The following is a 27575-nucleotide window of genomic DNA, read 5'->3' on the forward strand; positions in this document are numbered from 1 at the left end:
TATATATTCAACATGAACCCATAAAATCACTTTGAATGAGCAAAATATGATTTTTGACAACGCTTATGTTCCAAAAAGATTGACTAACTCCAGGACTTCAGGAGAACAGCTCAACACATTAAAACTGCAATAAAAAGCACCTGGTAACAGTCATCTTCCTCTTCCTCATTCAGTACGTTTCTGTTACAATGACAAAAACGTGGTGACAAGGACAAGAAAACAAAAGTGGAAAGATGAACAAAACATAAATGAAGGAGATAAAGGGGTTTGTGTTTGTATGGGTGTGAATCGACCTGCTCCGAGCTGGAGCCGGAGACCTGCTCCGAGCCGGAGACCGTGCCAGGCGCACTCATTCTTGGCCAACCAACATTATGGTACGCTGCTGGACTTGCATCACCACACTTGCTCCTCCCAGTGTGGAAGACACCAAACCAGCACAGTTGAGGAAATAAAATCAGTGTGACCAGGACAATACCGGTTCACCAGTCCGAGTCCAGAGTCCGTCTCTGTGCTGCTGGAACATGTGAATTTCCCCCGGAGATCAAGAAAGTCTGACCTTATGGATCTCATCTCTCTACCGTCTAATAAAGGCATTAAAGAATTAAATCAAATGAACAGAAACTACAACATGTCCCTTTGTTATTGCTCAATTACTGTGATTGTTTTATTGGTGGGTATGATAATGATGAAGATGATGATGATGATGATGATGATGATGATGAGTGTTCTTCACAGATCTGCAGTTGTTTTTTAATCATTTCATCTTGTTTTTCTCTCCTGAGAACATCAACTGAACAACAGCCAGCGTTTAGACTTTCTGGGAAATGGCCTGAGGCCGTCATCATCCTCCACCACAGAAGAAGACGTGGGACACAGAAGTCTTCTGTTGAAGGATCGAGCACATGACAGTGACCTTTGACCCAGTGTTTGTTTCATTTCCATCAGCAGGCCTCCTGACACATTAACACAGGCGGGTGGAGACACTAACACACAGGCGGGTAGAGATACTAACACACAGGCGGGTAGAGATACTAACACAGATGGGTGGAGACACTAACACAGATGGGTGGAGATACTAACACAGGCGGGTGGAGACATTAACACACAGGCGGGTGGATACACTGACACAGACGGGTGGAGACATTAACACAGGCGGGTGGAGACACTAACACAGACGGGTGGAGACACTAACACAACGGCAGGTGGAGACATTAACACAGGCGGGTGGAGACACTAACACAGACGGGCAGAGACACTAACACAGGTGGGTGGAGACATTAACACAGACGGGCGGAGACACTAACACAGGCGGTTGGAGACACTAGCAGTGTGTGTTCATGGTGATGAAGGAACATGATGTGTTTTAAGAGGAATATATTATATATATCTTATATATATATAAATGTATATATATGTGTATATATGTATATATATATATGTGTGTGTGTGTATATGTATATATATCAACACTCGTCAGTAGAAACATTCTGCTGCTGTGACTCTGAGCATGAAGATTTCAGATCCATCAGGACTCTTTAATATTTAATCGTGTCCGTTTTTTTCTGGTTTCTAAATCCTTCTCTTGATAAATCCAGGTGTGTGTCCTCAGATGGTCCATAGTAGATCTGGTCCAGCAGCAGTTGGGCCAGTGGGTTGAGCTGTTGGCAGCTTCATGTGAGCTCTCCAGGGTCCATGTTTCCACTGTCATGGACCCAGCAGCTTACTGGCACCCACAGGACAAACCCAGCGTGTACTGGGAGTGTGTTACATCCAGCTCAGCCGGCATGTGTGTTACCATTTACTCTGGCAGGCCGGCAGCTGAGGAAATCCGGCTCGTTTCCATCGGGACCGAGAGACGAGTCCAAATGTTCCCCTTGATCACCCCCCCCCCCCCCACCCCACCCCCCACCCCCGGGCCAAGTGATGGAAATAACTCACATTGTTTAAAGCTCTGTGGGAAACCAGCTGGCTGCAGCACTGAGTCACTGAGTTTAACTCACTCTCATTCAACAAGAACACAAATCCCCACAGACCAAGATGATTTATTATAACCCCCCCTTCCAAATGACCCCCCACCCTCCTAAAACACACACTCATGTGACCTGTCCTGCTGATTAAAACGTCTCTCGCTGCTTTATGTGTTGTTATATTTCATTTCAGTATTTATTATGGTTGAATTAAACCGGAGCTTAATATCTAATACGCTAGTTGTAACATTGCATTGGTCATGCTAGCTGTTTTGTGGCTTCTGCCCTGCTTCCAGCCTCTGTGCTAACGCTAGGCTAATCAGATGACATCATCCTCTCTCTGGATGTTCCTGTGAACTGGAATGAATGTCAGGTTGTGATTTATTTCAACATTAATGGGATGTGACAGTAAATGAAGCGAGCAGAGGCGTCTCTGTGGTTCACTCAGTTCATCTGTAACAAAGTCACTTCATTTCTTCATGTGCTGGCAGAGACACTTTGGCAGCAGAGGTCTCTGTGTGAATGTAGAACACAGTCTGAGCTCATTATTCAACTTATTACATCACCTGCTGCTATTAAATATAAAAGAGACCACTCAGAGGATGCTGGGAGAGCTACACAGATTATGTGACCCTGCAAAGGTTACCTGAAAACGGATTATTATGCTTCCTGGTCCTGGTCCTGGTCCCAGGAGTGTGCTTGTCTCACATGACTCCCTGATTAGAAGGAACCACTCTGTTCTTCTGTTTGGAAACACACACTGAACTCTTCACTTCAGATTCACGTCAGATGTAATCTAATCTGTCTGTGTTCAACACCTTCTGTCTGAATCTACTCGCTGCAGCTCTCTGACGACTTGATGACCTTTGACCTTTCAGTTCCTGCAGTGCCAATCACAAAGCAGCCTGTTACCGTCTGACCTGCTTCAACTGATCTGACTTTGTCTTCATGGTGATGACAGCATCATCACACGCACAACGCTGCGCCATGTTTCAGCTCCTGTAGTTGTTGTTATAAACGCTGCGTCATGTTTCAGGTTCTGCAGATGATGTTACTAACGCTGCGTCATGTTTCAGGTTCTGTCGCTGTTTTTATTAACGCTGCGTCATGTTTCAGTTCCTGTAGATGTTGTTACCAACGCTAAGTCATGTTTCAGCTCCTGTTGTTGCGAACGCTGCGTCATGTTTCAGCTCCTGTTGTTGTTAACGCTGCATCATGTTTCAGGTTCTGTAGCTGTTTTTATTAACGCTGCGTCATGTTTCAGCTCCTGTAGTTGTTGTTATAAACGCTGCGTCATGTTTCAGGCTCTGCAGATGATGTTACCAACGCTAAGTCATGTTTCAGCTCCTGTTGTTGCGAACGCTGCGTCATGTTTCAGCTCCTGTTGTTGTTAACGCTGCATCATGTTTCAGGTTCTGTAGCTGTTTTTATTAACGCTGCGTCATGTTTCAGCTCCTGTAGTTGTTGTTATAAACGCTGCGTCATGTTTCAGGTTCTGCAGATGATGTTACTAACGCTGCGTCATGTTTCAGGTTCTGTCGCTGTTTTTATTAACGCTGCGTCATGTTTCAGTTCCTGTAGATGTTGTTACCAACGCTAAGTCATGTTTCAGCTCCTGTTGTTGTTAACCCTGCATCATGTTTCAGGTTCTGTAGCTGTTTTTATTAACGCTGCGTCATGTTTCAGCTCCTGTAGTTGTTGTTATAAACGCTGCGTCATGTTTCAGGTTCTGCAGATGATGTTACCAACGCTAAGTCATGTTTCAGCTCCTGTTGTTGCGAACGCTGCGTCATGTTTCAGCTCCTGTTGTTGTTAACGCTGCATCATGTTTCAGGTTCTGTAGCTGTTTTTATTAACACTGCGTCATTTTTTCAGCTTCTGTAGATGTCCATCCTGTCTGTAAGTTTCTCTGCACAGTGTTTGTTTTTATCTCATAGATGTTTTATATTGTAAAGTTCAGCCTTGTGCTGTGTTTTGAACTTTATCCTTAAGTTAGTAAACTTTATTTCCTCTCACTCTGCTGTGAGTTGTGTCTTCTCCTTCACTTCATCGTTTAAATTAAAAGTGAGTCAGGTTCCACCGAGATTTGAACTCGGATCGCTGGATTCAGAGTCCAGAGTGCTAACCATTACACCATGGAACCATGTGGTCTTAATTACGGAGATCTATGCTATTTAAAGATCTGACGATCCATGGTTGAACTATTAATGATAAACTGAAACACGAACTAAGTTTGTTTTTGAAGTCTCCTCTTCATGGTGCTGTGTGACGTCACATCCTCCCTGCGCTTTAGTAACAGAGGAAACGTTCACACGCAAAACCTCGTAAACTTCTACTTAGATGCGTTTGGTTGTTAGTTAGTTCACCCTTGTGAAACATCACTTGTTCACAGTGTCGCAGACAGACATCAAAATCAATAATGGTCACAGTATTTACAGAGACACATGAAGGGATGATTTTTTCAGGAGTTCTTTCCTGTACTACAGCCCATAAAAATATTCTGGATGGCTAACACAATTGTTTTCACTCATTGTACTGAACTGGTTTTATTTCTGGGGAATAATCCACAACCATAATATTAAATCTTAATGAATTATTTGAATATATAATTAAGAAAAAGGTCTATGCACATAATTTGTGTAATTTCCCTCCGGGGATCAATAAAGTATTACTGATTCTGATTCTGATAATAAATTGTACTGTTAATTTTTAAATTGATAAATTATTTTATACTTTATGGTTATGTCGATGTGATGATCTGTTTGTTTATGTTCTTGTATTTTTTTTTATTGTTTTTATTGTTATTTGTTGACATACAAATGAGTCCCGCCTCCCGCCACCAGGTGTCAGTGTAACTCAGCAGATTACTTGAAGATTACCCAGATTACCCCCCCCCCCCCTTGTCTCTTTACAGCTCGGCTCACAAATGGCATGGCTGAGCAGAATAGAACAAGACAAATGTGAATCATGAAGGAACAGATTCAAATAATAGCAATAGTAATAATAATAACAATAACAGTAATAATAGTGAAAAAAATAATACTAATAATAAAAAGGTGATTATCCATCTATCTAATAACCAACATGATCCAGGAGAACCAAAACTACCACAACAGCTGTGTCTGTCAGAGCTAAAACAGATGAAACCTGCTGAAGAAGAATCTACTCAGACTGTTTGTCTTTATATAAACACAGAGAGCAGAGTAAAGTGGCTGATATTAGATTCATGTGTAACTGAAGCTGACGATCCATCAACGTGTTCAGAAGAGGAAACTGCCGGGTGACGAACCTGCAGACTATAATGAGATCAATCTGCCTGAAGTGATGGAAACATGAGATGCTGTTTTGGGGAAAAGAAGCACTTTAACAGGCGTCAACTCTGCAGCTCAGACGTCCATCAGACCATCAGTCTGCAGTCTGTATAACGCAACAAACATGGAAAGTTCATATTAATGGATTTTGCAACTCCTATCAGTCTTATTTCTGTTTGATAATCATGCTCCAAATTATGGAAATACAGTTCCCATAATGCTTTGGGGGCTGTAAACAGGAAGTATAATGTTGCCATGGAGTCAGTGAGTTAGCTGTGGACTACAAGTTGAGCCCTATTTTGTTTTTAGCCTATATTTGTTTACATCTTGTCAAACTGTCTCCATGAAAGCAGCTGAATCAGCTGTTAGCAGCTCCTGTCTGCAGTGTCCTCATGGATGGACAGACAACTATCACTGATCACTGAGACACTGAAGGAAACTGGAAACAGGAGGATTCTCAGGCAGGTTCTGCACTTATAAGGTGTCTTTTTTACACTATTTCTAAGTGGATTGTCGGTGCCTAAGTCACATTGAATCTAAAATGATGTGTATCCTGTCTGTGTGTTGAGATATGACTGAATTATGACTGAGGAGTGTGATACCTGACGCAAACGGCAGCAAGTGAATGCTAAATGTTTTAAAGTACCTTGATATCTTCCATGCGCTGTGTGTGTTATTAGGTGGAACAAACACAAACATCTGCATGCCACTGTCCATATATATATATATATATATATATATATATATATAAGAACTGATTGATCTCAATATTTCTCCCTTTCACCTTCTCAGTGTGGTGATCAGTTGTAGTTGATCAGTTGAGCCGATGTGCTGCAGCAGCAGGAACACGGTGTCGTCACCACAGTTGGCTGGTCACAATAATCAGGATAAATGTCCTGATGGTGTTTCAGCGCTGCAGCGACGAGTCTCCACCTGAACTGAACAACCTCTGAACAGCAGCCTGAAACTTGAAACCAACAGCTGCTGCAGGAGGATATTCAGCTCATTCACAGTCCCTTCCTCTGTATGTTTAAACCTGCATTCATCTGTCTTTCTTATGTTAACATTGAATCAGATGACAGTAATGTTCAAGTGGTACTGATGAATCCACAGAGAAGCATCTCCATCTCTGCACAACATGCTCAGCACAATTACAGGATGACTGAAGCATAGTGATAGTAGCACAATTAGGGAACACACGGCAGTATCTATGTAAAAAATGCTAACATTAGCCACCTCAAGTTGCTGGTCATACCAGACCAAGTAAGGCTGTAGCAGCCTTGAAATGTGTTTTATGTTGGTAAGAATTCCCTAAGAAATATTGTTTCTTAGAGGAAGATTGTGATATAAGTGGGATAGAAACAAAGAGAGAAACCACTGTAACTTTGGAAGATGCCCACTGGAATCCTGTTCCAGTGTGAGCAGGAGGAATGATTCTGTTTCAGTGTTGTATTAAGATGAGAACCTGTCCTTAGAGACTGAGGTTTTGTTTTCAGAAGGAAAACATTTTGTCTGCAGAGCATCATGAGAGAAGAATTCATGATGTAGAAGTTGTGAAGTAATTAAGGATCTTTTGTGACACTGAAGCTGCAAATTTGGTCACTTATGAAAACACATTGGACTGAACAGCTTTCTGTCTGTCTGATTTTATGTCTGCAGAAAGGAAAAACTGAAACCCACATTAGAGGGTTCATGAATTCCTAAATGCATCAAAAGGAAAGCGTCCTGTTCTGTCAGTGCACACAGTTGATGGTAGATGAGATGAACTGGAGACTGAGGAGCAGTTTTTCTCTCAGCTCGGAGTTGTAATGTTACAGGATCTCGTAACCTGAACCCGAGTCAGTTTTCTATGACAAGAAGCTTCATGGAGCATCGAGCAACAGAAAAATCTTTTATTTGATTCTAGCCACAAAACCTTTTCTCTTGAATGAGTGAAAGCTGTTCTATCAAGTTTGTTGGCGGCAGGAAAAAAGTTTATCAAAGCCAAAGTTTACAGGTGAGATGACAGAGAGCCCTTCCATCAACTGAACTACAGTTTACTATGATTGTCATTATGCACCAGATGTACAAATTAACCACAGCTAGAAGCAATTTACAACATGCACTTCATCAAGAAAGATTGCATAGCTCTTCACTGTTCTGCCCTTTAAAACTGTGCTTTTTAAAAGAATCCAGTGAGTGGATTTGGCCTTTCTGCAAAGCACTGAAGTCAGAAAAGCCCTGTTCTATTTCCTCTGCAGCGTCTCCAAATGTGTCTCAGAAGAGCAAAATCAGACCTGGTGCAGAGAAGCTCTCTTGGTATAAAATTAGCCCCGGCTTGGTTTATCGCTGCTCCTTGTCCACCTACAAACAGTTTATGATGATGAGAAAGGTTTCATGCAGTAACAACTTTCTCCCTGAAATGTCCCCCACTATCTGTAAGATGCTAAATTGGCAAGAAAATGCCTGTGCTTCTGTGAGTCCAGACCAGACTCTGTGTCAGGTCTCAGGTCAAGACTCTCCGCCAGCGATAGAAAGGACAGGCACTGAGTCGAGGTGGGTCTGAGGTTCAGGTGGAGGTGGAGTCTGGAGGGTGAAGACCGACTGGATCAGGAAACAGGGTCAAAGTGAAAAGTCTTTCTGCAGGATTTCATCAGTCTCATATTCGTACGTGGAAGTTACTGCAGACAAAAACAAAAAACATAATAAGTTTCATCGGTTGAACCACAATGATTCTTCAAGCCTTCAAGCAGGTTTCCTTCCCTCCTGTGAGAGAATCCACTGATCGCAGGAACTCCACTGATGTGTGGAGAATGATTATATTCACCAGAGTGAGGTGGTTTGCTTTGATGCAGTGGGGGTCCCAAATAAAACGCAAAGTCATCCAACATAAAAGTTTAACAATTTTAACAACAACGTCATCCTGCAAGGGGCTGCATCGGCAAATCAAATACATTTTAACTTTGCACCTTCCTTCAGTGATGTAGAAGTGTACTGCAGGGTGTGTTCTACACTGTGACAACACTGTTGGGTGTGGTTACAGTTACAAATCCTGTGTCAGAGCATTATGAACCTGTGTTACTTAAACTGGAGTGTTTATGGTCCGAATGCCTCCCACACTCTGCTGTCTTGTTCTTAGTTCTTCTTTACTTCGATGTTTCTTAACTTTAAACATCCACAAATGCCAATATAGAGGTAAATAAGAACTGGGAACAAGACAGCAGTGGGTATTTTTTTGATGTTTGGTGCAGATAATTTATACTCAGCACCTGCAAAAGTTTAAGACTTGAAAATCTGAAAAGCTTCAGGCTGAAACCTGCTTCTCCAGGCTGCACGCAGGCGAAGGAGCACAGAGGTCATAAGATTCCTGGAGCCTCATTTCCAGCTAGTCTGTGGTCAGTGGTCCGGTGTGAGAGACAGATTTATGACTGAAATCACTGACCAGAAAACCTCCTTCTTCCTCTTCTTTTTTCCAGGCGTGTTCTTTCTGCTTGGTTCGGGTGGAGGCATGAAGTCGTCAGTTTGATCAAGCTGCACTGTTCTGCTCTGAGTGGACTCAGACTGCAGCATTATGCCGAACAACAGAATATTCAGCTTCCTGTCTGAGAAGCAGCTCAGAGACATGCAGAACCTGAATCCTCTGTCCTTCCTAACCACTTGTACCTGACCTTGCTGGAAAACATCATGAGGTCAAGGAAAGACGTGGGGAGAAGAAAGTAAGAATTAAAACTGAAGGCACGAAAGGTACAAAGAAACACCTGCACCACGAGTCTGTCTAATCTCTGGAGGGAGGATGTGATTTTGGTGTTTTTGTCCTTCAAGTTTGTGAATAAATTAAATGAAAAACTCTGGATTACATTCAGTCGTCCAAGTTCACAAAAACACTCAGTTAGAGACAAGCGTCGTACCTCAGGAAGTCAGGAGCCTTTGAGATCATGTTCTCAAAGTCAGCGAAAGAGAGCTTGTTGTCTCCGTCGAGGTCGGCCTCCTCGATGGCTTTATCACACACCAAAGTGACCTCCTCCGGTGTCAGCTCTCCTTTGGTCAGCTTGTTAAGAGTCTCCTTCAGGTCCTCCTTACAGATGAAGTTGTCCCTGTTAAAGTCTGAACCACAACCAGGAGATGACACTCAGAAAGTAGATCAGAGACTGATGTTTTAACAAGAAAAAAGCCTGAACATGTGTTCAAATCCACACAACTTTATTTAAACGTCTAGTGAAGATCCCAAAGTTTGTACAAATGTCTTCACATTAGTGCTAATAAGCAAGTCTAGCATCCTAATGCAAAGATAAGTTAATGTGACAATTTATTAAGGTACTACTTTATTAGGTACACCTATACAGCCTAATGCCAACCGGTACAACACCTCTGCCACATATTCTTCCTTAATGAAGCTTATAATGTTCAGTCTTCATTGACACTCTCAGAGCTGTTAATTCGACTGTATGTTTATTATTGAGGCCATAGTCAGTGATGTTGTACTGCACTGCATTATATGGAAATGGGTTTCAAATGCCCCCCCATGTTTGTTATCCTCTTTTAGTCTCAGTGAGATTAAGACCTCTTTTCCAAGAGAGACAAATTCACAAAAACACAATCAGCAAAACAGAACAAGCAACAACACAACTACACACCTTTTTCAGTGTGTCCCAGTTTTCATTCCAAAAACCTTCATCAACACCCTCAATCAAGCCATTTCTTCTTACATTTGGAATAAAGGTCCTAGAAGGATATGGAAGTCTATTTTACAACTACCAAATAGACTTACCCTCCCAGATTTTTTATCCACACTGCCCCTTTGGTCTCAGTGACTGGGTTCCTACATGGATACAGAAAGAGGAAATTTCCAGCCAACCATCATCCCTGACAGCGTTACTCTGCTCCCCTTTGATATTCTGATACCCCAAATTCCAAACTATAATCTGATAGTCAATCAGTCTTCATTTGGAAGCAGTTCAGATCCCATTTTGGACTTTTATCATTCCCATTGTCCTCTCCCTGCAACAGGGAGCTCTGGTTTAAAACGGGAAGCTTCCTTCTCCCAGTTATCTTTAAAGTTTAACCTCTCGAAGAACAATCTCTTTATTCTTTACAATTTTGTCACAAAAATGTCTTCACAGTTTCGTACCTCGACACCATTCTGGATATTAATGTCAACAATAAGGGAGCTGCGTCTGAACTTATGACTTAATTCATCCGCGATCACTACCAGACAAGACTGGGAGGCTGACTTAGACCACAGGTTTAAGGACGAGGAGCAGGGAGACGTTTTAAGTAGAATCCATTCCTCTTCCATACCACCCTCACAGTCTCAGTCAGTTCAAATGTATATGTTGCATCTAGTGGACTAAAGTCAGACTAGCAAAGATTAAGCCAGATATGGACCCTCCATGTGACAAATGATGGCCGGCACCAGCCTCACTGTCTGGCTTTGTCCAGGGCGGCTTGCTTTCTGGAAATCTATCTTTAACTTTTAACTTTTCCTGCAGTCTGGTGAGATTTGTCAACATTCTGGACCATGTATGGTCCTGAATCAGGACTATGTGCACCCATTTTCCCTGCTTCTGTGTCTCTCTCTAACTGTAGACCCACTGTAGCTTTAGTGATTAAGGGTCTTGTAAACTTCACAGTTAAGGCCTGTTAGCCGGCAGCTCTGAGTATCTTCATGGTGTCTCTTTCTGTTCTGGCCTCTCGGAATCTGGATCCTAACCTGAGGACTTCCACCTCAACAAACATCTTACCGTATATCTTGAAGGCGTAAATGGTCTTGAGTTCTCTGGGTGAAGTTTCGCAGAGAGCAGAAAACATGTCGACGAAGTCGTTGAAACTCTGGCTCCCCTGTCCGTCTTCTGAGAACGTCTCCACGATTCTGTCTCTGAACGGGTTCTCCTGTCAGGACAACAACTTTTACTAAATGAATACAGAAATAAATTATTATTATTATTTAATGGAACAAAAGGATAACAAATGATCACTACTTGGAAACATTCATTGTGTTAAAGATGCTTTTTTTGGATGATTGTTTCAGTTGAATATGTGGCAGTTGGAAGAAGCTGGTGTTTGTTCATGTTTGCTGTAAATAATCCCACAAGGGATGAGCCAGGAAATGACATGACACATTTAAAATGTAATGTGTTTAATTATTCACTGTACATGAACATAATTTAGAGGAGGCAGGGTGAACAAGGCCTCCACATGAGTCTGGTTGTACTGGAGGTACTGGTCAGCTGCAGTGTGACTGAGTGTGAAACAGAGAAATGTCCCTGTTTATAATGTGTTCAATGTGTTAACTGTATAAACAAACACCAGCTGCAGCCTGACAGCATATCGTGGGAACTGTTGGGTCTCTGTAATAACATTATAAAGAGTCGGTCTAGACCTGCTCTATTTGTAAAGTGTCATGTGATGACTTTTGTTGTCATTTGGCGCTATATAAATAAAATTGGATTATATTGAATTGAATCATCATGGGGTGTAAAGACAGAAACTGTATGAAGAACAAATAAGCTAAAGAACACAAAGACATCAAACATTTACTCCAGTACATTAATGTTTTCTGCATCAGCCAACATTACACCAACCGGCCTCATTCATCTGCCTGCGTCGTCATGGCGATACACAGTCTCTGACTCTGGATCAGCTTTCTGTCCCTTAACATCGTTACGTTATCTCGGCTGCCAACAGTGAACTGACAACTCACAGGTCCTCTGACATGAAACAACAACAGCTTTTCTCATATATCTTAACAACTGCCAATATTTTAATGACATGATAACTTTTCATTTAGCACCATCAAAAGGACAAATTTCTATCTCTAAACTAATGTTTGGAGGATCTTTGTGTGTGGAGTTTGTTCCTCTCGCTCCAACAGACAAGAGGTTCTAGCCGGTTCCTCTGAGAACTGGAGCTGCTAAAGAGTTAGAATTGGTCAAACATGGAGGACAAGTGGGGTCTAATGTAATGTGATGAAGAATTCACGTTGTTATAGAATTCTTCACCTGGTGATAAGCTAGCTATGTCGTGGCTAACTTGTTCTTCCTCAAAACTGTAACTAGAGTTCAGGCTTCAAGCTACAGAGAGACCACATGGAGGCAAGAAGAGCTGTTTGGATCACTTGTGTTTTTTCTTACGAGCATCCAAACGGACCACAGTGACATTAGCAGGAACGTTTACATGCAGTTTAATGTGCTGCAGCCGAGCAGCTAGTTAGTTGTCTGGCCTGCAGGCTGGTGAGGCTGCAGGACAAAACGTATGTTCCAGTAGATAAGAAGGAGACAGTAGCATGAAGCTAATGTGTGTTGTAGCTCCTGTGTTGTGTAACTGGCTGCTGATTGGCTCAGTGTGACCGTCTGCTCTGCCTATGACACAGTGCTGACGTTTGATTGGCTGTATGGAAAGAAATAACAGTACAATGACTGTCGTCAAAACATATCAAATGTAGAGTAGGACACGGGAAGTGCTTAAGCACTCTTAAGCTGTCCGTCAAAAAGCTACAGACGAGCCTCACTGGCCCTCCATGAGTCCACCAACAAACTAAAGGCTCACAAAACGTCTCCAGGCACAGATCACAGGTGGAAACCAGCAGGACGGACCAGAAGCTCTCTACCTTCAGCTCAGGCATGCTGACGATCAGCGTCAGAGGGACTCTGATGTCGGGGCTGTTGGTGTAATCCAGCGGCACTAAGTGAGGAGCCAGCTCACGATACCTGCCATGTAACCTGCAGCACAGCAGAGGACAGACAGGCAGGGTCAGGAGACAGACAGACAGGAGACAGACAGGAGACACACCGACAGGAGACAGACAGACAGACAGACCGACAGACAGGAGACAGACAGGAGACACACAGACAGGAGACAGACAGACAGACAGACAAGACAGGAGACAGACAGGAGACACGCCGACAGGAGACAGACAGGAGACAGACAAGACAGGAGACAGACAGGAGACAGACAAGACAGGAGACAGAGAAGACAGACAGGAGACAGACAGGAGACACACAGACAGGACACAGACAGGACAGGAGACAGACAGGAGACAGACAAGACAGGAGACAGACAGGAGACAGACAGGAGACAGACAGGAGACACACAGACAGGAGACAGACAGACAGACAGACAGACCGACAGACAGGAGACACACAGACAGGAGACAGACAGACAGACAGACAGACCGACAGACAGGAGACAGACAGGAGACACACAGACAGGAGACAGACAGACAGAGAAGACAGACAAGACATGAGACAGACAGGAGACACGCCGACAGGAGACAGACAGACAGACAAGACAGACAAGACAGGAGACAGACAGGGGACACGCCGACAGGAGACAGACAGTAATAGTGTCATGTGTTTCAGTGAGTAAACAGCCTTCCACTGAAGGAGGAGTCATTATCTGACATGTAGTTCATATCAATCAGCTGACCTGTGGCTCCTCCCACTGACTCCATGGTGATGTGTGTGAATGTTTATTAAAAACCTGCTGACTTTTCACAACAACTCACCGCAGGACTTCTTTTCTGGTGAAGAAGGTGCAGTCCTGTAAACAGACAGAGTCAGAGAGTCAGAGAGCCGCCGGTCCGCAGGGAGGGATGGCTTTCACACCACCAGTTAGCAGCAGCAGCATCACATGCAGCAGCAGCAACACATGCAGCAGCAGCATCACATGCAGCAGCAGCAGCAGCAGCATCACATGCAGCAGCAGCAGGATGCAGAGGGAGGCCAGAGCTCAGCCAATCGGCAACAGGAGACGCATCCTGCCCTGTCCGCTCTGTTCTATCGGTTTCTATTCTGCTCTATTCTGTAGAGTCAACAGACACACCTTATCTGCACCTTCATTAAGACGATGGATCTCTGAATGACAACATGGCTCTAATCTGAGTAACGTTGTTCTCTTAGCGGAATAAACCCGTTCAATCGTCACCTGATACGCCTCCAGCTGCTCATCGGTGAAGGTTGTCTGCTTGTTGCCCATCCTGCTCGGCTGACTCTCCCATCACAAAGCTGCATCACAGTGGAGGTTACTGCTGCTTTGAGATCTGTTTAAATCCATTCAGGACAACACGTTCCGGTCCAGCAGCTGGTCTAACAGTCACGCTCCTGGTCTGGGTTTAATTCCTCTTCGTCTCCAGGTCGCAGCGGAGCTCTCAGCTGCCGTTTCAGCGCAGAGGAAAAGGTTATTTTTACGCATCAGCGGTGCGGAGAGGAGGCGGTGCGGGTATCAGTCTGCTGCCTTCAGGTGCTGCTCGTACAACACGGCATGAGGGGGCGTTGCAGTCAAGTGTCTCTGATTGGACAAGATTAACAACTTTTATTTCAAAGTACCCTTTTCTAATTTTACAGTGACAGTTACCGAGTGAGACTTTTATTTCGTAATCTGACTTTTCAGGAAATCAATGTCACTAAGCCCCTGCCTTCATGTTTTAGCCAATCAAATGTCCCCTGAGTTACCATAAATTCCAACATCCAGGTCATATTTACAACTCTGTCAGTCAATGAAACTAAACCCCAGTTTAATGGATATGATGTCATGTTGGTAGCTGACAGTGCCCCCCCCAAACACAAGTTATACGTTATATTAACGTACACCGCCCCTGTCCCCCCTGCGTTACATTAACGCACGCTCCCCCTACTGGACACTTTATCTGGACACTTTATTTTGGTCACTGCACTGTTTGTTACTTATCTTATCTTATTCTTTTACTTTTATATTTTTACATGCTTATTGTCTGTCAGATTATATGTTATATGTTTAAAAAATGTAGCACCATCAGACCACGGCAAATTCCTTGTAATGTATGTTACTTGGCAATAAATAGTTTCTGATTCTGATTCTGATTCTGACCTGTTCTGTAAACACACAGCTGTGTTGAGTCATAACCGGCAACACTGTGAAAGCCCACTGTGTGGTAAAGGCAGTATTATAAAGAGTATGTATGTATATACAGTATGTAAAGTGTCATGAGATGACTTTTGTTGTGATTTGGCGTGATATATCAATAAAGTTGAATTGAATTGAGTGGAATTGAAATATGAACTGTAAAGCCTCAAACTCCTTTGATTAAATTCAATGAAAATACTTTATTCAGTTTGAGGCAATGCATATAAATGATGTAAGGAAAGACCTGAAATACAGCACATCCAATTTCCCCCCGGGGATCAATAAAGTATTTCTGATTCTGATTCTGATTCTGACATCCAATAATATCCATCACCATGACGGCACATTATGTCAAAGAGTGTGAAGGTGCATTTGTCAGTTATACACGAAGTCAACAGATAATTTCTTGTTGTGCAGCTGTTCACGGGTCTGATGTACCTTCACAGTAAAACCAAACGTCCTGATGGCATCACTGGTGATCTGGTGTGTCTGTTTGAGGTCCTGTTCAGTGTGAAGATGTGAGGGATCTCAGTGTGTTGTCAACACTTACATCTAAAATAAGATAAATAGTTAAAATTATTGTTGATCTGATGTTAATCTGTCCTTGTTATTTTGACAAACCAGCTAATAAACAATCCAAGTTTATTTATATAATACAATAATGCCAAGAGAAAAAAATGTCTGTGATACAAAAAAACAAACAAACGTTTTGTTAGTTTGTTCATGCCTCTGAGGATTACAATATTCCTGACTGTTCCTGAAGGCAGCACAGAGTTTAAGGATGTTGCAGCACACACACACACACACACACACACACACACACACAAACAAAATGCATTCAATGGCCACATTTTCTTCGTCATACTTCAACACACTTTATATTTATATATTAGATATTAATATTTATTACATGTTTCAAATGCTGACACACTGTTTTCAGAACGGTTAGTTTTCTTATTTGCTTGAACACATTTGTCCATTCAGAAGTTACATTTTCAAAACACACAGAGGACGTTGGTCCCGGCTCAGGGTGAGCCCTCTTCGGGATGAGATGGTAGGACGTTGGTCCCGGCTCAGGGTGAGCCCTCTTCGGGATGAGATGGTAGGACGTTGGTCCCGGCTCAGGGTGAGCCCTCTTCGGGATGAGATAGTAAGATATAGCCTTTCTCTTCATTTCTTTGATGTAACATGAAGTAGGGAAAGCCCTGATGCTACATCCTCCGTACAGTAGGTGGCGGTATGCACTTATACATGTTGGTTTGCGATCCGCCATTAAATCAGAGGAGAAGAAGATGAAGAAGCTCCTGGTCCCGGCTCGGAGTGGGCCCTCTCTCTCTCTCTCTCTCTCTCTCAGAGGATCTTCGTCCCGCGTCAGTGTGTCCTCTTCCTCAGCAGAATGGCAGGCAGCGCGTGGAGGTCAATGGTAAGAGACTGATATTTTATAAACAGCCGAGGAACCCTGAGGGTGTTTTAAACAGCGAGTTCTGTGTGTTCTCTGTTCTCCGTGTTCTGTGTCGGGTTCCCTGTGGTGTTCTGTTTGGTCTCTGAACGGGGTTTTATACGCTCCCGTTAGCACGTTAGCATGTTAGCTCAGTGTGTGTCCTTCAGCGTGATGGCAGTTGCTGTAGCTAGCAGAGCTAACGGAGATGTCGTTATTCACCGGGACAGTCTGGAAAGTGGATTTATCCAGTAAATGGACTCTGCCGCGTCCTTTGGTGTAGTTAGAAAATGTACCAAGTTAAGGGTTCATTGTATTTTGTTCAAAATCCCTTCCGCGTAGGAAACAAGCTGAGCATACACGCAATCCAAAATACATGTAGTTATGATTAATCTGAAGTGATGGTGTCATAGATTCACCAGGAGAAAATGAACAGGGCCAGAATTCACAAACTGTACAAACGGCATGTTACAGGCTTGTGGTTTCATGCCTCAAAGGAAAAGTTGTTGGTAGGAGTTTATGGGAATTAACACCAGAACTTACTCTAAACACTTACATCAATTACAGTGGAACAGGTTAGTTGCTCAAAATCACAAAAAATAAGTTGTCACATTGCCACCATTTGTTAGAAGTGAATGAAATTTAGATTTTGTCGGTAAAGTATCTAAAGAAATCATCCACAGAGCTCATAATGTCCATTCTCAACTGTTGTTTCCAGACATCAACAAGTGTTTGTTTGTAGTTAAACGCCCAACAAACCTCTGATTAGTTTAGTATGAGTTTTTCTGTTGAAGTCAGCATGGCAACCACACATCAACAGAACAATGTTAACTGTGTTCAGTTAACGTGACCTTCATGTCTCCTTCAGCTGTCCCAGGTGGTGGGGGCCGCCAGGAGACCTGCTCTGTCTTCAGCTTCCTTTTCCAGAGGGGTGAGTAGTTCAGGGTTCACCAACCTGACACACACACACACACACACACACACACACACACACACACACACACACTTATTTCAAGGTCTCCACTGTGACGTCTGAAGAATGGAGTGTTTGGATCTTTAGGAAGTTGTGATGGGCAGTTTTCATTTTTCTGACATCTTATTGGCCAAATGATTAATCTGTGATTCGGGAAAATAATCAGCAGATCGATCGATAATGAAAATAATCTGCTGAAGAGCCAACAATATTTCGTCTAAAATACTTTTCTCTAGTTTCATATTTGTAACAATATTTTAATGTGAAAACACTGAAGAGTAACTTGACAGCTGCACCTGTAGCATGGTGGAGCCGTCTGCTGCAGCAGTGGGCGGGGCAACCTGCAGGTACACAACTACAGCAACTACTGTAGGCCTACACAACTACAGCAACTACTGTAGGCCAACCCTCCTAAAGCTGCTGCCTGTCTGTCTCTCTCTCCACCTGCCTGTCTGCCTGCCTGCCTGCCTGCTTGTCTGTCTTCCTGCCTGTCTGTGTGGACTCAGATGCAGACAGTCACTCTGATTCCTGGCGACGGGATTGGTCCAGAGATTTCCACAGCGGTGATGAAGATCTTTGAAGCTGCCAAAGTGAGTGACCTCAGTGTTTCTACCAGGTTCTCTTGAATGAAGCAGCCGTTGTTGTTTTTAAAAACGTAAGGTTTCCCTGCAGGCCCCGATCAGCTGGGAGGAGAGGAATGTGACGGCGATAAAGGGACCTGGTGGCAGATGGATGATCCCTCCTGATGCTAAAGAGTCCATGGACAAGAGCAAGATCGGGCTGAAAGGTCTGGGAATGTTAATGTGGAAAAGTGAGCTACGTTTCAGAGCATTTTCTTTAAGTCCACCGTCCATCCTGAATGTTCTCCCCTCCAGGACCCCTGAAGACGCCCATCGCTGCAGGTCACCCCTCCATGAACCTGCTGCTGAGGAAGACCTTTGACCTTTACGCCAACGTGCGACCCTGCATCTCCATCGAGGGCTACAAGACTCCGTACACCGACGTCAACCTGGTCACCATCCGAGAGAACACGGAGGGCGAGTACAGCGGCATCGAACACGTGGTGAGTGCACGGGATGCCGAGATGTCAGACCGTAATTATTCGGATGCTGTGCCAGATGTTGCAGAGCTGATTCATGATCAGCTGACGTTCACTTTCATAACTGAAAACCGTGATGAACACTATTGAAAACAAAAACTTAACGATGATGTTAAGTTTGTGACCTGTTGGTATCTGCCACCCGCCCAAACTGTCTCTTCTTCATTTGTTGATTTACCTGTGGACCTGTTGTTAGCTAATATAACGGTTCTTGGAAGACAAACATTAAATTAAATGCATCCAAAATCCATTGAAAATTAGACAAGAAGCAGCAGTAACACAGCTGAGACCAACTACCAAAACATGGAGGCCGCACGCTGACCTGTCTGAAAAGGGAGTTTCAGCTGTGTTACTGTGAGGTCGCTCCATTTTCCTTCCTGGTGTTCAGTCTGTTGGTGTGAACGAGACCGTTCCAGGATGGAAGGCGACCGTCTAAATCCTCCTCTAGGTGTTCGCTAAAGAAATATCACGACGTTATCCACCTTTAGCTTCTCCTCTCATCAGTTGTTTGCTCACTCTCTTGTTTGCTCTCATGTCACCTGTTCAGGATCTTTCAATCAAACTGGTTTCTGTTTACAACCAATCTGATGGTCTGGCTGCTCGTTGTGCTGCCTTACTGGACTTAGGTCTGATGTGGTCTCCAGATCTCAGCACTGAAGCTGAGAGTAAAATGTTGCCCAAACCAAAAGGAATGATAGATTTCTGTCAGAGGCGCTCTCCAGCCTGCTGCTCTGCTGAAGCTCAGAAACATCTGGTTAAGGTGACTGACCTGATGAAGATCCAGTCTGGATCAAACGTGGCGTCCCAGGGGGTAAATAAAGTTGTGGGCAGGTGCTCTCTCCTGTGTGAGCTGTAGTGATGACGGTGTACCTGTGTTCCTGCAGGTCAGCTAGCTGCTGCAGACGCTCTGCTCCTCTCGTCTTCAGGGTAAGAAGGAGGAAGCTGTTCAGTCGCTTCCTGAACTGGTCACCTGTTCACCCTGCAGAGTCCTGATGTGGATCAGTCTGTGTTCACCCTGTCAGCTCAGATCTGGAGGTTTTTCATTCAGCAAAACTTGTTTCAGCTGCTGAATCAAAGCAAGATGGATGTCTGTTCCATCTCTGTGTGCAGAGATGGGTCCAGGACATCTTTAGGCTAGCTTAGCATAAAGACTGGAAGTGGGGGGAAACTGTTAGCCTAGCTGCACCAAAAGAGACAAAATCCACCTTCCAGGTCTGATTTACATGTTTAGTAAATTAACTAAAGACCAAAGTGTCAGTACGGATCTGTCAGCTGGCAGTACACGTCCCAGTGTATGTGTGATGTCATTTCCTGTAAATCCACTCACATGGATCCCTGATGAACTTCAGTCCATTTTTCTTCCTGGTGTTTTTCCCCTCCTTTTCAGTGGAGTGGACCACTTCCTTTGTCTGTTCACGTGATTATTGTGTCACATTTTGTTTCGCTATGCTCTCGCTTTGTCTTGTTGTTATAAATCCAGGGGTGCGTTTCTCCTCTCACTAAAAGCCCAAACTCAGTCATGTTTAGTTCAGCTTGAGCCAAGATGATGGAGCCTTTTGTCAAGAAAGGTGAAACCAATGGAGCTGTTTGGAGACACTTTGGTTTAAGGAGTCCAAGATTTACATGGTAGTGTCTGCATCACAAGGCCGGACGAGCAACGTGTTTGATCAGAATCAGAAATACTTTATTGATCCCGGGGGAAATTGTACAGGAGTGGTGCTCCCATTGAAGATTAGAAAGCAGTATAAATTTAGAAATAAAAGTATGTACAAAATATAAAAATAAGAAATAGAAAATAAAAATATACACATTTACAATATTTAAGTGAAAAATAAAAGTAAAAAATAAAACAGCAATGTATATGTGTCTATATATGTTTGTGTATATATACACACAGTACTGTGCAAAAGGTTTAGGCAGGTGTGAAAAAATGCTGTAAACTAAGAATGCTTTCAAAAATGGAAGTGTTAATAGTTTATTTTCATCAATTAACAAAAGAATAAAGCGAAATCTAAATCAAGTCAATATTTGGTGTGACCACCATTTGCCTTCAAAACAGCATCAATTCTTCTAGGTACACTTGCACACAGTTTTTGAAGGAACTCTGCTGGTAGGTTGTTCCAAACATCTTGGAGAACTAACCACAGATCTTCTGTGGATGTAGGCTTCCTCAAATCCTTCTGTCTCTTCGCGTAATCCCAGACACACTCGATGATGTTGAGATCAGGGCTCTGTGGGGGCCATACCATCACTTCCAGGACTTTGGAATTTGGGGCCAATCATACCCCTCCCTGATGGTGTTGCATGATGGATAAGTATCTGCCTGTATTTCGCAGCATTGAGGACAATTCAATTCAATTTTATTTATATAGCGCCAAATCACAACAAAAGTCATCTCATGACACTTTACAAATAGAGCAGGTCTAGACCGACTCTTTATAATGTTATTACAGAGACCCAACAGTTCCCACCATGAGAAGCACTTTGGCGACGGTGGCAAGGAAAAACTTCCTTTTAAGAGGCAGAAACCTCGAGCAGAACCAGACTCTAGGTGGGCGGTCATCTGCTTTGACCGGTTGGGTTTGAGAAAGAGAGAGAGAGACATAAAGAGGGAGGGAGAAAGAGAGAGGGGGAGAGACAGACAGACAGACAGACAGACAGACAGAAAGAGATGTATGGCAGCACTAGCAGTAGAAATAGCAGCTATAATTATAATAATAATGGAAATATGACTGATAATAGTAGTCACAACTGTAATAATAGCTGAGATTAATAATAGCAATAACAGCTTTAATAGTAACAGAACTACGACTAAACATAATAACTGTAGTGATGAGAGTCAGGCAGGCCCATGGCAGCTTAGGTCTAGAGTTCATCAACAGGCTTGAGTCAAAAATGGCTGCAACTGCACCTCCTCGGCCGGTGCCTCGAGGGATGTGAGTATTAGTATGACTGGGCGGAGTGGATTCATTCAGGCTGACATACTCTTCATGACACAGCCAGGTTTCTGTCAGACACAGTAGATCAATATGATTCTCTGATATTAGCTCGTTTACTAATACAGCTTTAGATGACAGAGATCTGATGTTAACAGTCCACACTTCATTGTTTTGGCCTATAGCAGTAGTGGTCTTAATTTTTATTAAGTTTTTATTAATGACTCCTCTCCTGTTTATTTTTGATTGAATTAATTTAAGTGGTCGGGGGGCAGAGACAGTCATTATGGGGTGTTGGGTGGGTAACTGCTCTAATGGAAGCGCAGAGAAGCGTGTAGGACTGCGACTCTGCCTCCTGGTCTGGACTCTGGGTTGTCACAGTTTTGGTTCACTAATAAAGTCGGTCAGATTTCTAGATATGAGAGCCGCTCCATCCAAAGTGGGATGAATGCCGTCTCTCCTCATCAGACCAGGTCTCCTCCAGAAAGTCCGCCAATTATCTACGAAGCCCACATCGTTTGCTGGACACCACCTCGACAGCCAGCGGTTGAATGATGACATGCGGCTAAACATATCATCACTGGTCAAATTGGGAAGGGGCCCAGAGAAAACTACGGAGTCCGACATAGTTTTTGCAAACGTACACACCGACTCCACGTTAATTTTAGTGACCTCCGATTGGCGTAATCGGGAGTCATTACCGCCGACGTGAATAACAATCTTACTGTATTTACGCTTATCCTTAGCCAGCAGTTTTAAATTTGATTCAATGTCGCCCGCTCTGGCCCCAGGAATGCATTTCACTATGGTCGCTGGTGTCGCTAACCTCACGTTTGTGACTATGGAGCTGCCAATTACCAGAATCTGCTTCTCAGCGGGGGTGTCGCTGAGTGGGGAGAACCTGTTAGAAACATGAACTGGTTGGTGGTGAACCGTGGGCTTCTGCTGAGGGCTATGCTTCCTTCGGACAGTCACCCAGCCTCCCTGGCTACCGGCTGCTCGGGAACTGCCGGGGGACGGCTAGCAGGAGCTACACTGAGTCGGTCTGCACTGGCTGCTGGGGGCAGGCTGACTCCAGCCGTCTCCATGGTGCGGAACCGCGCCTCCAGCACGCTAAATAAAGTACATTTATTACATTTACCATTATTGCTAAAGGAGGCGGGGGAATAACTAAACATCGAGCAGGACAGAGCAGGAGAGTGAGAAGGGGAGAGAGAAGCCATCGCTAGCTGCTAAGCTAATGTAACAGACAGAATAGTATGTAAACAACTGTGAGATTAGCGAAAAAGTTGCTAAAAGAAGGAGAGAACTATCAGTTTTAAGCAGAACTAGTGTACGTCTAAGTGGTTAGCGGCTGTAATGAAATATATAACAAACAAATATAACTTGTTTGAGCTTAGAGCAGCCAAACACACACGCTACCAATGACACAGAAACTGGAAGTGAAACAATACGCTTACGACAGTACGTCAGTATGTCCGGATGTCACGCAGGGGAAAAGCGACTCCATAATCCTGACCAAATCTCCAACTCCATTTGCAGAAATGCAGCCCCAAACTTGCAAGGAACCTCCACCATGCTTCACTGTTGCCTGCAGACACTCATTATTGTACCACTCTCCAGCCCTTCGGTGAACAAACTGCCTTCTGCTACGGCCAAATATTTCACATTTTGACTCATCAGTCCAGAGCACCTGCCGCCATTTTTCTGCACCCCAGTTCCTATGTTTTCGTGCATAGTTGAGTCGCTTGGCCTTGTTTCCATGTCGGAGGTATGGCTTTTTGGCTGCAACTCTTCCATGAAGACCACTTCTGGCCAGTAGATGGGTGTACCTTGGTCCCACTGGTTTCTGCCAGTTCTGAACTGATGGCACTGCTGGACATCGTCCGATTTCTAAGGGAAATAAGCTTGATGTGTTTTTCATCTGCTGCACTAAGTTTCCTTGGCCGACCGCTGCGTCTACGATCCTCAACGTTGCCCGTTTCTTTGTGCTTCTTCAAAAGAGCTTGAACAGCACATCTTGAAACCCCAGTCTGCTTTGACATCTTTGTCTGGGAGAGACCTTGCTTGCAGTATAACTACCTTGTGTCTTGTTGCTGTGCTCAGTCTTGCCTCCTACACAGCTGTTTCTGTTTCAGTTAATGACTGGGTTTCAACCTACATGTGAAATTGATTATCACCTGTTTGGTATAATTGGTTGATCATACACCTGACTATAATCCTACAAAATCCCTGACTTTGTGCAAGTATACCTATAAGAATTGATGCTGGTTTGAAGGCAAAGGGTAGTAACACCAAATATTGATTTGATTTAGATTTTTCTTTTGTTCGCTCACTTTGCATTTTGTAAATTGATAAAAATAAACAATTATTATTTATATTTTTGAAAGCATTCTTAGTTTACAGCATTTTGTGGTCAACCTGTGTCATTCTCAAAACTTTTGGCCACTAAAACTATTTGGCTGTATGTATGTGTGTATACTACACTCCCGGTACTCCCTCTGACTCCTGGCCAGCGCCGTCAGCTCGTCCATCTTGTTTGCCAGCGATCTCACGTTGCCCATGACGAGAGAGGGGAGACACGGCTTATATCTCCTCCTCTCCATAAGCCTCTGCTGTCTGGACCCACCTCTCTTCACTCATCGCTTCGTTCCTCCTTTGCATCCTCTGCATGTTTTTCTCCAGATTTCAGCGGGGATCTCCGATGCTCTGGTCTCCAAGCCGGCCGGCCTCAGAGCGATCAGCTGATCTCTGGAGTAAACAATGCCGCCCCGATGTTTGAATGAAAGTAGTTCCAGCGTGAAAAAAAGTACCAGAACTCTCTCCACCAGCATGTTTGAAGAGGGCACAACTTCAAAAGTCAGTACTTTAGAAAGTTCTGAGTTAAATAAAGAATAAAGGAGAAAAGTGAGAAAAGTAAGAAAAATAAGAAAACAAACAGGAGCGACTGTGACAGGCTGCATGCACGGTCGGAGCATGCGCACAGATCATCTGACACTCAGTCACAAAGTCCTCGATGACCAAACAAAGGAACAAAAGAGTGAAAGTGAAGCCCCCTCTGTGTCTTCCACCGCAACACTTAGAGGTCAAGGAAATCCACAGTATGAAAAGTTCAATAAAAGCATGACGTTTCCAAAGTCAGCGAGTAATCGTTATTATTATTAATAACCGAGCAGCCCTACTTCCCATGAACAATTATTTAATGCAGCTTCAAAGTTAAATGGTAAATGATCTCACTTATGTAGCGCTTTTCAACCTTCACGGTTCCCAAAGCGCTTTACAGCTAAGTCTCATTCACACATTCACACACCGATGGCGACCGAGCTGCCATGCAAGGTGCTGGTCTCCATCAGGAGCAACTTAGGGTTCAGTGTCTTGCTCAAGGACACTTCGACATGACGGGGGGAGCAGGGGAAGTTATGGAAGAGTTCTGGAAAAGTCCTGGAAAATGACAATGTTGACTTCCTAAAAAAACAAGGACCTCATTCACAAATGTTTTTTTTCTCCTAAGTGTATTAGTAAAAACAGAATAAGAGACATTGAAACTGAAACTTGTTCAAACTTTCAGGCCCATTTTTAGGTGAGTTTGAGGTCAACCAGGGGATGTCACACTGAACTGTTTGAACACTCAAAGTGAAACACCGTAGACTGACCCGACGTGTCTAGGACCTGGACTGTAGTTGTGGACCCTGATGACAGCCTGTACTTGAGTAGTTTTCTTTCTCTTTCTGCTCTGAAGCTCCCGTCTTGTTGTTGTAGATCGTCGATGGCGTCGTTCAGAGCATCAAACTGATCACTGAGGACGCCAGCAGACGCATCGCTGAATACGCCTTCGAATACGCCAGAAACAACCAGAGGACCAGCGTGACGGCCGTCCACAAAGCCAACATCATGTGAGTTCAGCATGAAACATGTTCCGGCGGGATCAGTGTGTGTTGGGTAGGGATAGATGTCTGTCTCTCTAACTCTGGCTGTCTGCCTGTCTCTAACTCTGGCTGTCTGTCTCTCTTCCTGTCTGTGTGTCCAGGCGGATGTCAGACGGTCTGTTTCTGAGGAAATGTCGTGAGGTGGCTGAGAGCTACAAAGACATCAAGTTCACGGAGATGTACCTGGACACCGTCTGCCTCAACGTAAGTTCAGGATCGACGTCAGCAACCAGCCTGAAGGAGCGCAGTGTGTTTCACTCTGTAACAGTCAAACACATCTTCCCTCCTCATTGTTTCACATGGAAACACTGAAGTATAGTTCTGATGTGTCTTGATGCTCTGGACTTTCAGATGGTTCAGGATCCCACCCAGTTTGACGTACTGGTCATGCCCAACCTGTATGGAGATATTCTCAGGTCAGTTTGTTCACTTCATGTGCTTCGAAGGTTCAGCGTTCACTCTGAAAGACTGTTTAAATGTGGACGTGGTTTGTGTTTCAGTGATCTGTGTGCCGGTCTGATCGGAGGACTCGGAGTCACGCCCAGCGGGAACATCGGAGCTAACGGAGTCGCCATATTTGAATCGGTTTGTTTCTCTCATTTCAACAAACTCCTTTTAATAATCGAGTCTTGTCTATGATGGATTTATGGGTTATTTAGTTTATGAAGTAATGGAAGGGCACATGACAATCTTTGAGGAACAGGTAACAGAACAAAGTGGGCATCAAGTAACTAATGCAAATCATTCAAACCAACAAGAGTCAGCACATTTTCACAATAAACAGTCGGAACATTGACTTCATATTCTGCTTCTTTCAAAGATGAGCAACATAAGTTTTTTCAGACTCTGATGGTGACAGTGACAGTCCAAGTTGTAGTTTGGAAGTAGTGAGTGGAGGAGAGGCTGCTGAGACTCCGTCCTCCATCTGAAGTAACTGCTGGAGAGTGTGCAGATACTGGGGTCAGTTGGATGTACAGATGGCCTCAGTTGGATTCGACTCGGATGTCTTCAGCTGGTCTTTGTCCTGAAAGAGTGGAAGATGTGACTGCACCTGAACAGACTACAATCTGAATCTGTTCCTCCTGCAGGTTCACGGTACCGCCCCCGACATCGCCGGCCTGGACATGGCCAACCCCACCGCCCTGCTGCTCAGTGCCGTCATGATGCTGCGTCACATGGGTCTCCATGACTACGGCAACAAGATCCAGACGGCCTGTTTCGACACCATCAGAGACAAGAAGGTGAGGCTCTGTTCACGTGAAACACGTGGTGCTGAGCAAAATGGTTTTAAAAGACGTCATCATCACTTCTAAAGAACAGGATATTCATTCGACTTTTTTATTTAGTTTTAGTTGGTTTCAGTAACTTCTACTGAATTTAGTTCGGAACAAAGACAAAATTGTGACGAGTTCTCTAAAATGGTATGAGGGTCTAATAAACTCTGCTTTTGGGTCTCAGGTGCTGACGAAGGACCTGGGAGGAAACTCCAAGTGTTCAGAGTTTACAGCTGATATCTGCCGTCGCATCCAGGATCTGGACTGAAGCTGCAGTGACGGAGCGGCTGTGGGAGTCTCCACCCTCTTGAACCGCCGCCACAGTGCCACGCCTCCCTCGGCCTCCCTCTGCCCCCCTCTGCAGACTGGTTTGATCTCTGTGGAGCTGCTGGGAAATAGCTGGGAGGTCTGAGCTGCAGTTTCTGGTCTTCTTTCTACTTTATCTACATGAAGAAAAAAGCAGTTTTTGCTGTAATGAGATGATGGATGTGGAGGGGGCGGGGCTTCTGCAACAGCTACCTGAGTAGTTAACATGACGAAACATTCACAGTAAACATACGCACAAATTTCACATGACCAAGTTGGAAAGTGTTTTTACTCAGAGTATCATCATAATCTTAATAATAAGAATATCAGCGCTCTGCTTTGCTGTCTGGACAGTTTGGATGTTTGTTATTTTTTTGACGGTAAGCCCATGTAACTAACTGAAAGGTCCTCTTATTTATTGTTTCCTGTTTCAGAGATGCAGAAATATATAAACATATAAAGGAAGAGAACAGTGCTCCGGTCTCTC

At 43.9% G+C, this 27575-nt stretch overlaps 2 protein-coding genes and 1 non-coding gene across 3 annotated transcripts; 1 reads left to right on the forward strand and 2 right to left on the reverse strand.

The window, feature by feature from the left end:
* Nucleotides 1-4038: 4038 nt before the first annotated feature.
* trnaq-cug (transfer RNA glutamine (anticodon CUG)) lies at nucleotides 4039-4110 on the reverse strand. The gene has a single exon. It is a non-coding gene; the product is annotated as a tRNA-Gln (tRNA).
* A 3756-nt stretch (nucleotides 4111-7866) lies between these two features.
* Nucleotides 7867-14344, reverse strand: LOC139287442 (calcium and integrin-binding family member 2-like). The gene is made up of 6 exons (XM_070908470.1): nucleotides 14180-14344; nucleotides 13761-13795; nucleotides 12864-12975; nucleotides 10999-11146; nucleotides 9166-9361; nucleotides 7867-7938 (listed from the first exon to the last, which is right to left on the reverse strand). Exons 1-6 carry the CDS (start codon nucleotides 14228-14230, stop codon nucleotides 7917-7919), a joined length of 564 nt encoding a protein of 187 aa, XP_070764571.1. The 5' UTR covers nucleotides 14231-14344; the 3' UTR covers nucleotides 7867-7916.
* Nucleotides 14345-16442: 2098 nt separating this feature from the next.
* On the forward strand, nucleotides 16443-27558 carry LOC139302995 (isocitrate dehydrogenase [NAD] subunit alpha, mitochondrial-like). The gene is made up of 11 exons (XM_070926715.1): nucleotides 16443-16559; nucleotides 17443-17505; nucleotides 18054-18137; nucleotides 18220-18334; nucleotides 18423-18610; nucleotides 25342-25475; nucleotides 25610-25712; nucleotides 25860-25924; nucleotides 26009-26093; nucleotides 26597-26749; nucleotides 26967-27558. The coding sequence occupies exons 1-11, from the start codon at nucleotides 16533-16535 to the stop codon at nucleotides 27048-27050; spliced, it is 1101 nt and encodes a 366-aa protein (XP_070782816.1). The 5' UTR covers nucleotides 16443-16532; the 3' UTR covers nucleotides 27051-27558.
* The last annotated feature ends 17 nt before the right edge of the window (nucleotides 27559-27575 follow it).

Source organism: Enoplosus armatus, chromosome 1 (assembly GCF_043641665.1).
Source record: "Enoplosus armatus isolate fEnoArm2 chromosome 1, fEnoArm2.hap1, whole genome shotgun sequence".
In the NCBI taxonomy this organism is placed as follows: Eukaryota; Metazoa; Chordata; class Actinopteri; order Centrarchiformes; family Enoplosidae; genus Enoplosus; species Enoplosus armatus.

Bases quoted from the DNA above. Each gene is read 5' to 3' on its own strand.
- LOC139287442 (XM_070908470.1), bottom strand. From the start codon at position 14,230: ATGGGCAACAAGCAGACAACCTTCACCGATGAGCAGCTGGAGGCGTAT. The intron at 12,976-13,760 runs GTGAGTTGTTGT...GCTGTGCTGCAG, and splicing joins ACCAGAAAAGAAGTCCTGCG to GTTACATGGCAGGTATCGTG. The intron at 7,939-9,165 runs GTACGACGCTTG...TTTTGTCTGCAG, and splicing joins AAGGCTCCTGACTTCCTGAG to TAACTTCCACGTACGAATAT.
- LOC139302995 (XM_070926715.1), top strand. From the start codon at position 16,533: ATGGCAGGCAGCGCGTGGAGGTCAATG. The intron at 18,611-25,341 runs GTGAGTGCACGG...TTGTTGTTGTAG, and splicing joins ACAGCGGCATCGAACACGTG to ATCGTCGATGGCGTCGTTCA. The intron at 25,925-26,008 runs GTCAGTTTGTTC...TTTGTGTTTCAG, and splicing joins CTGTATGGAGATATTCTCAG to TGATCTGTGTGCCGGTCTGA.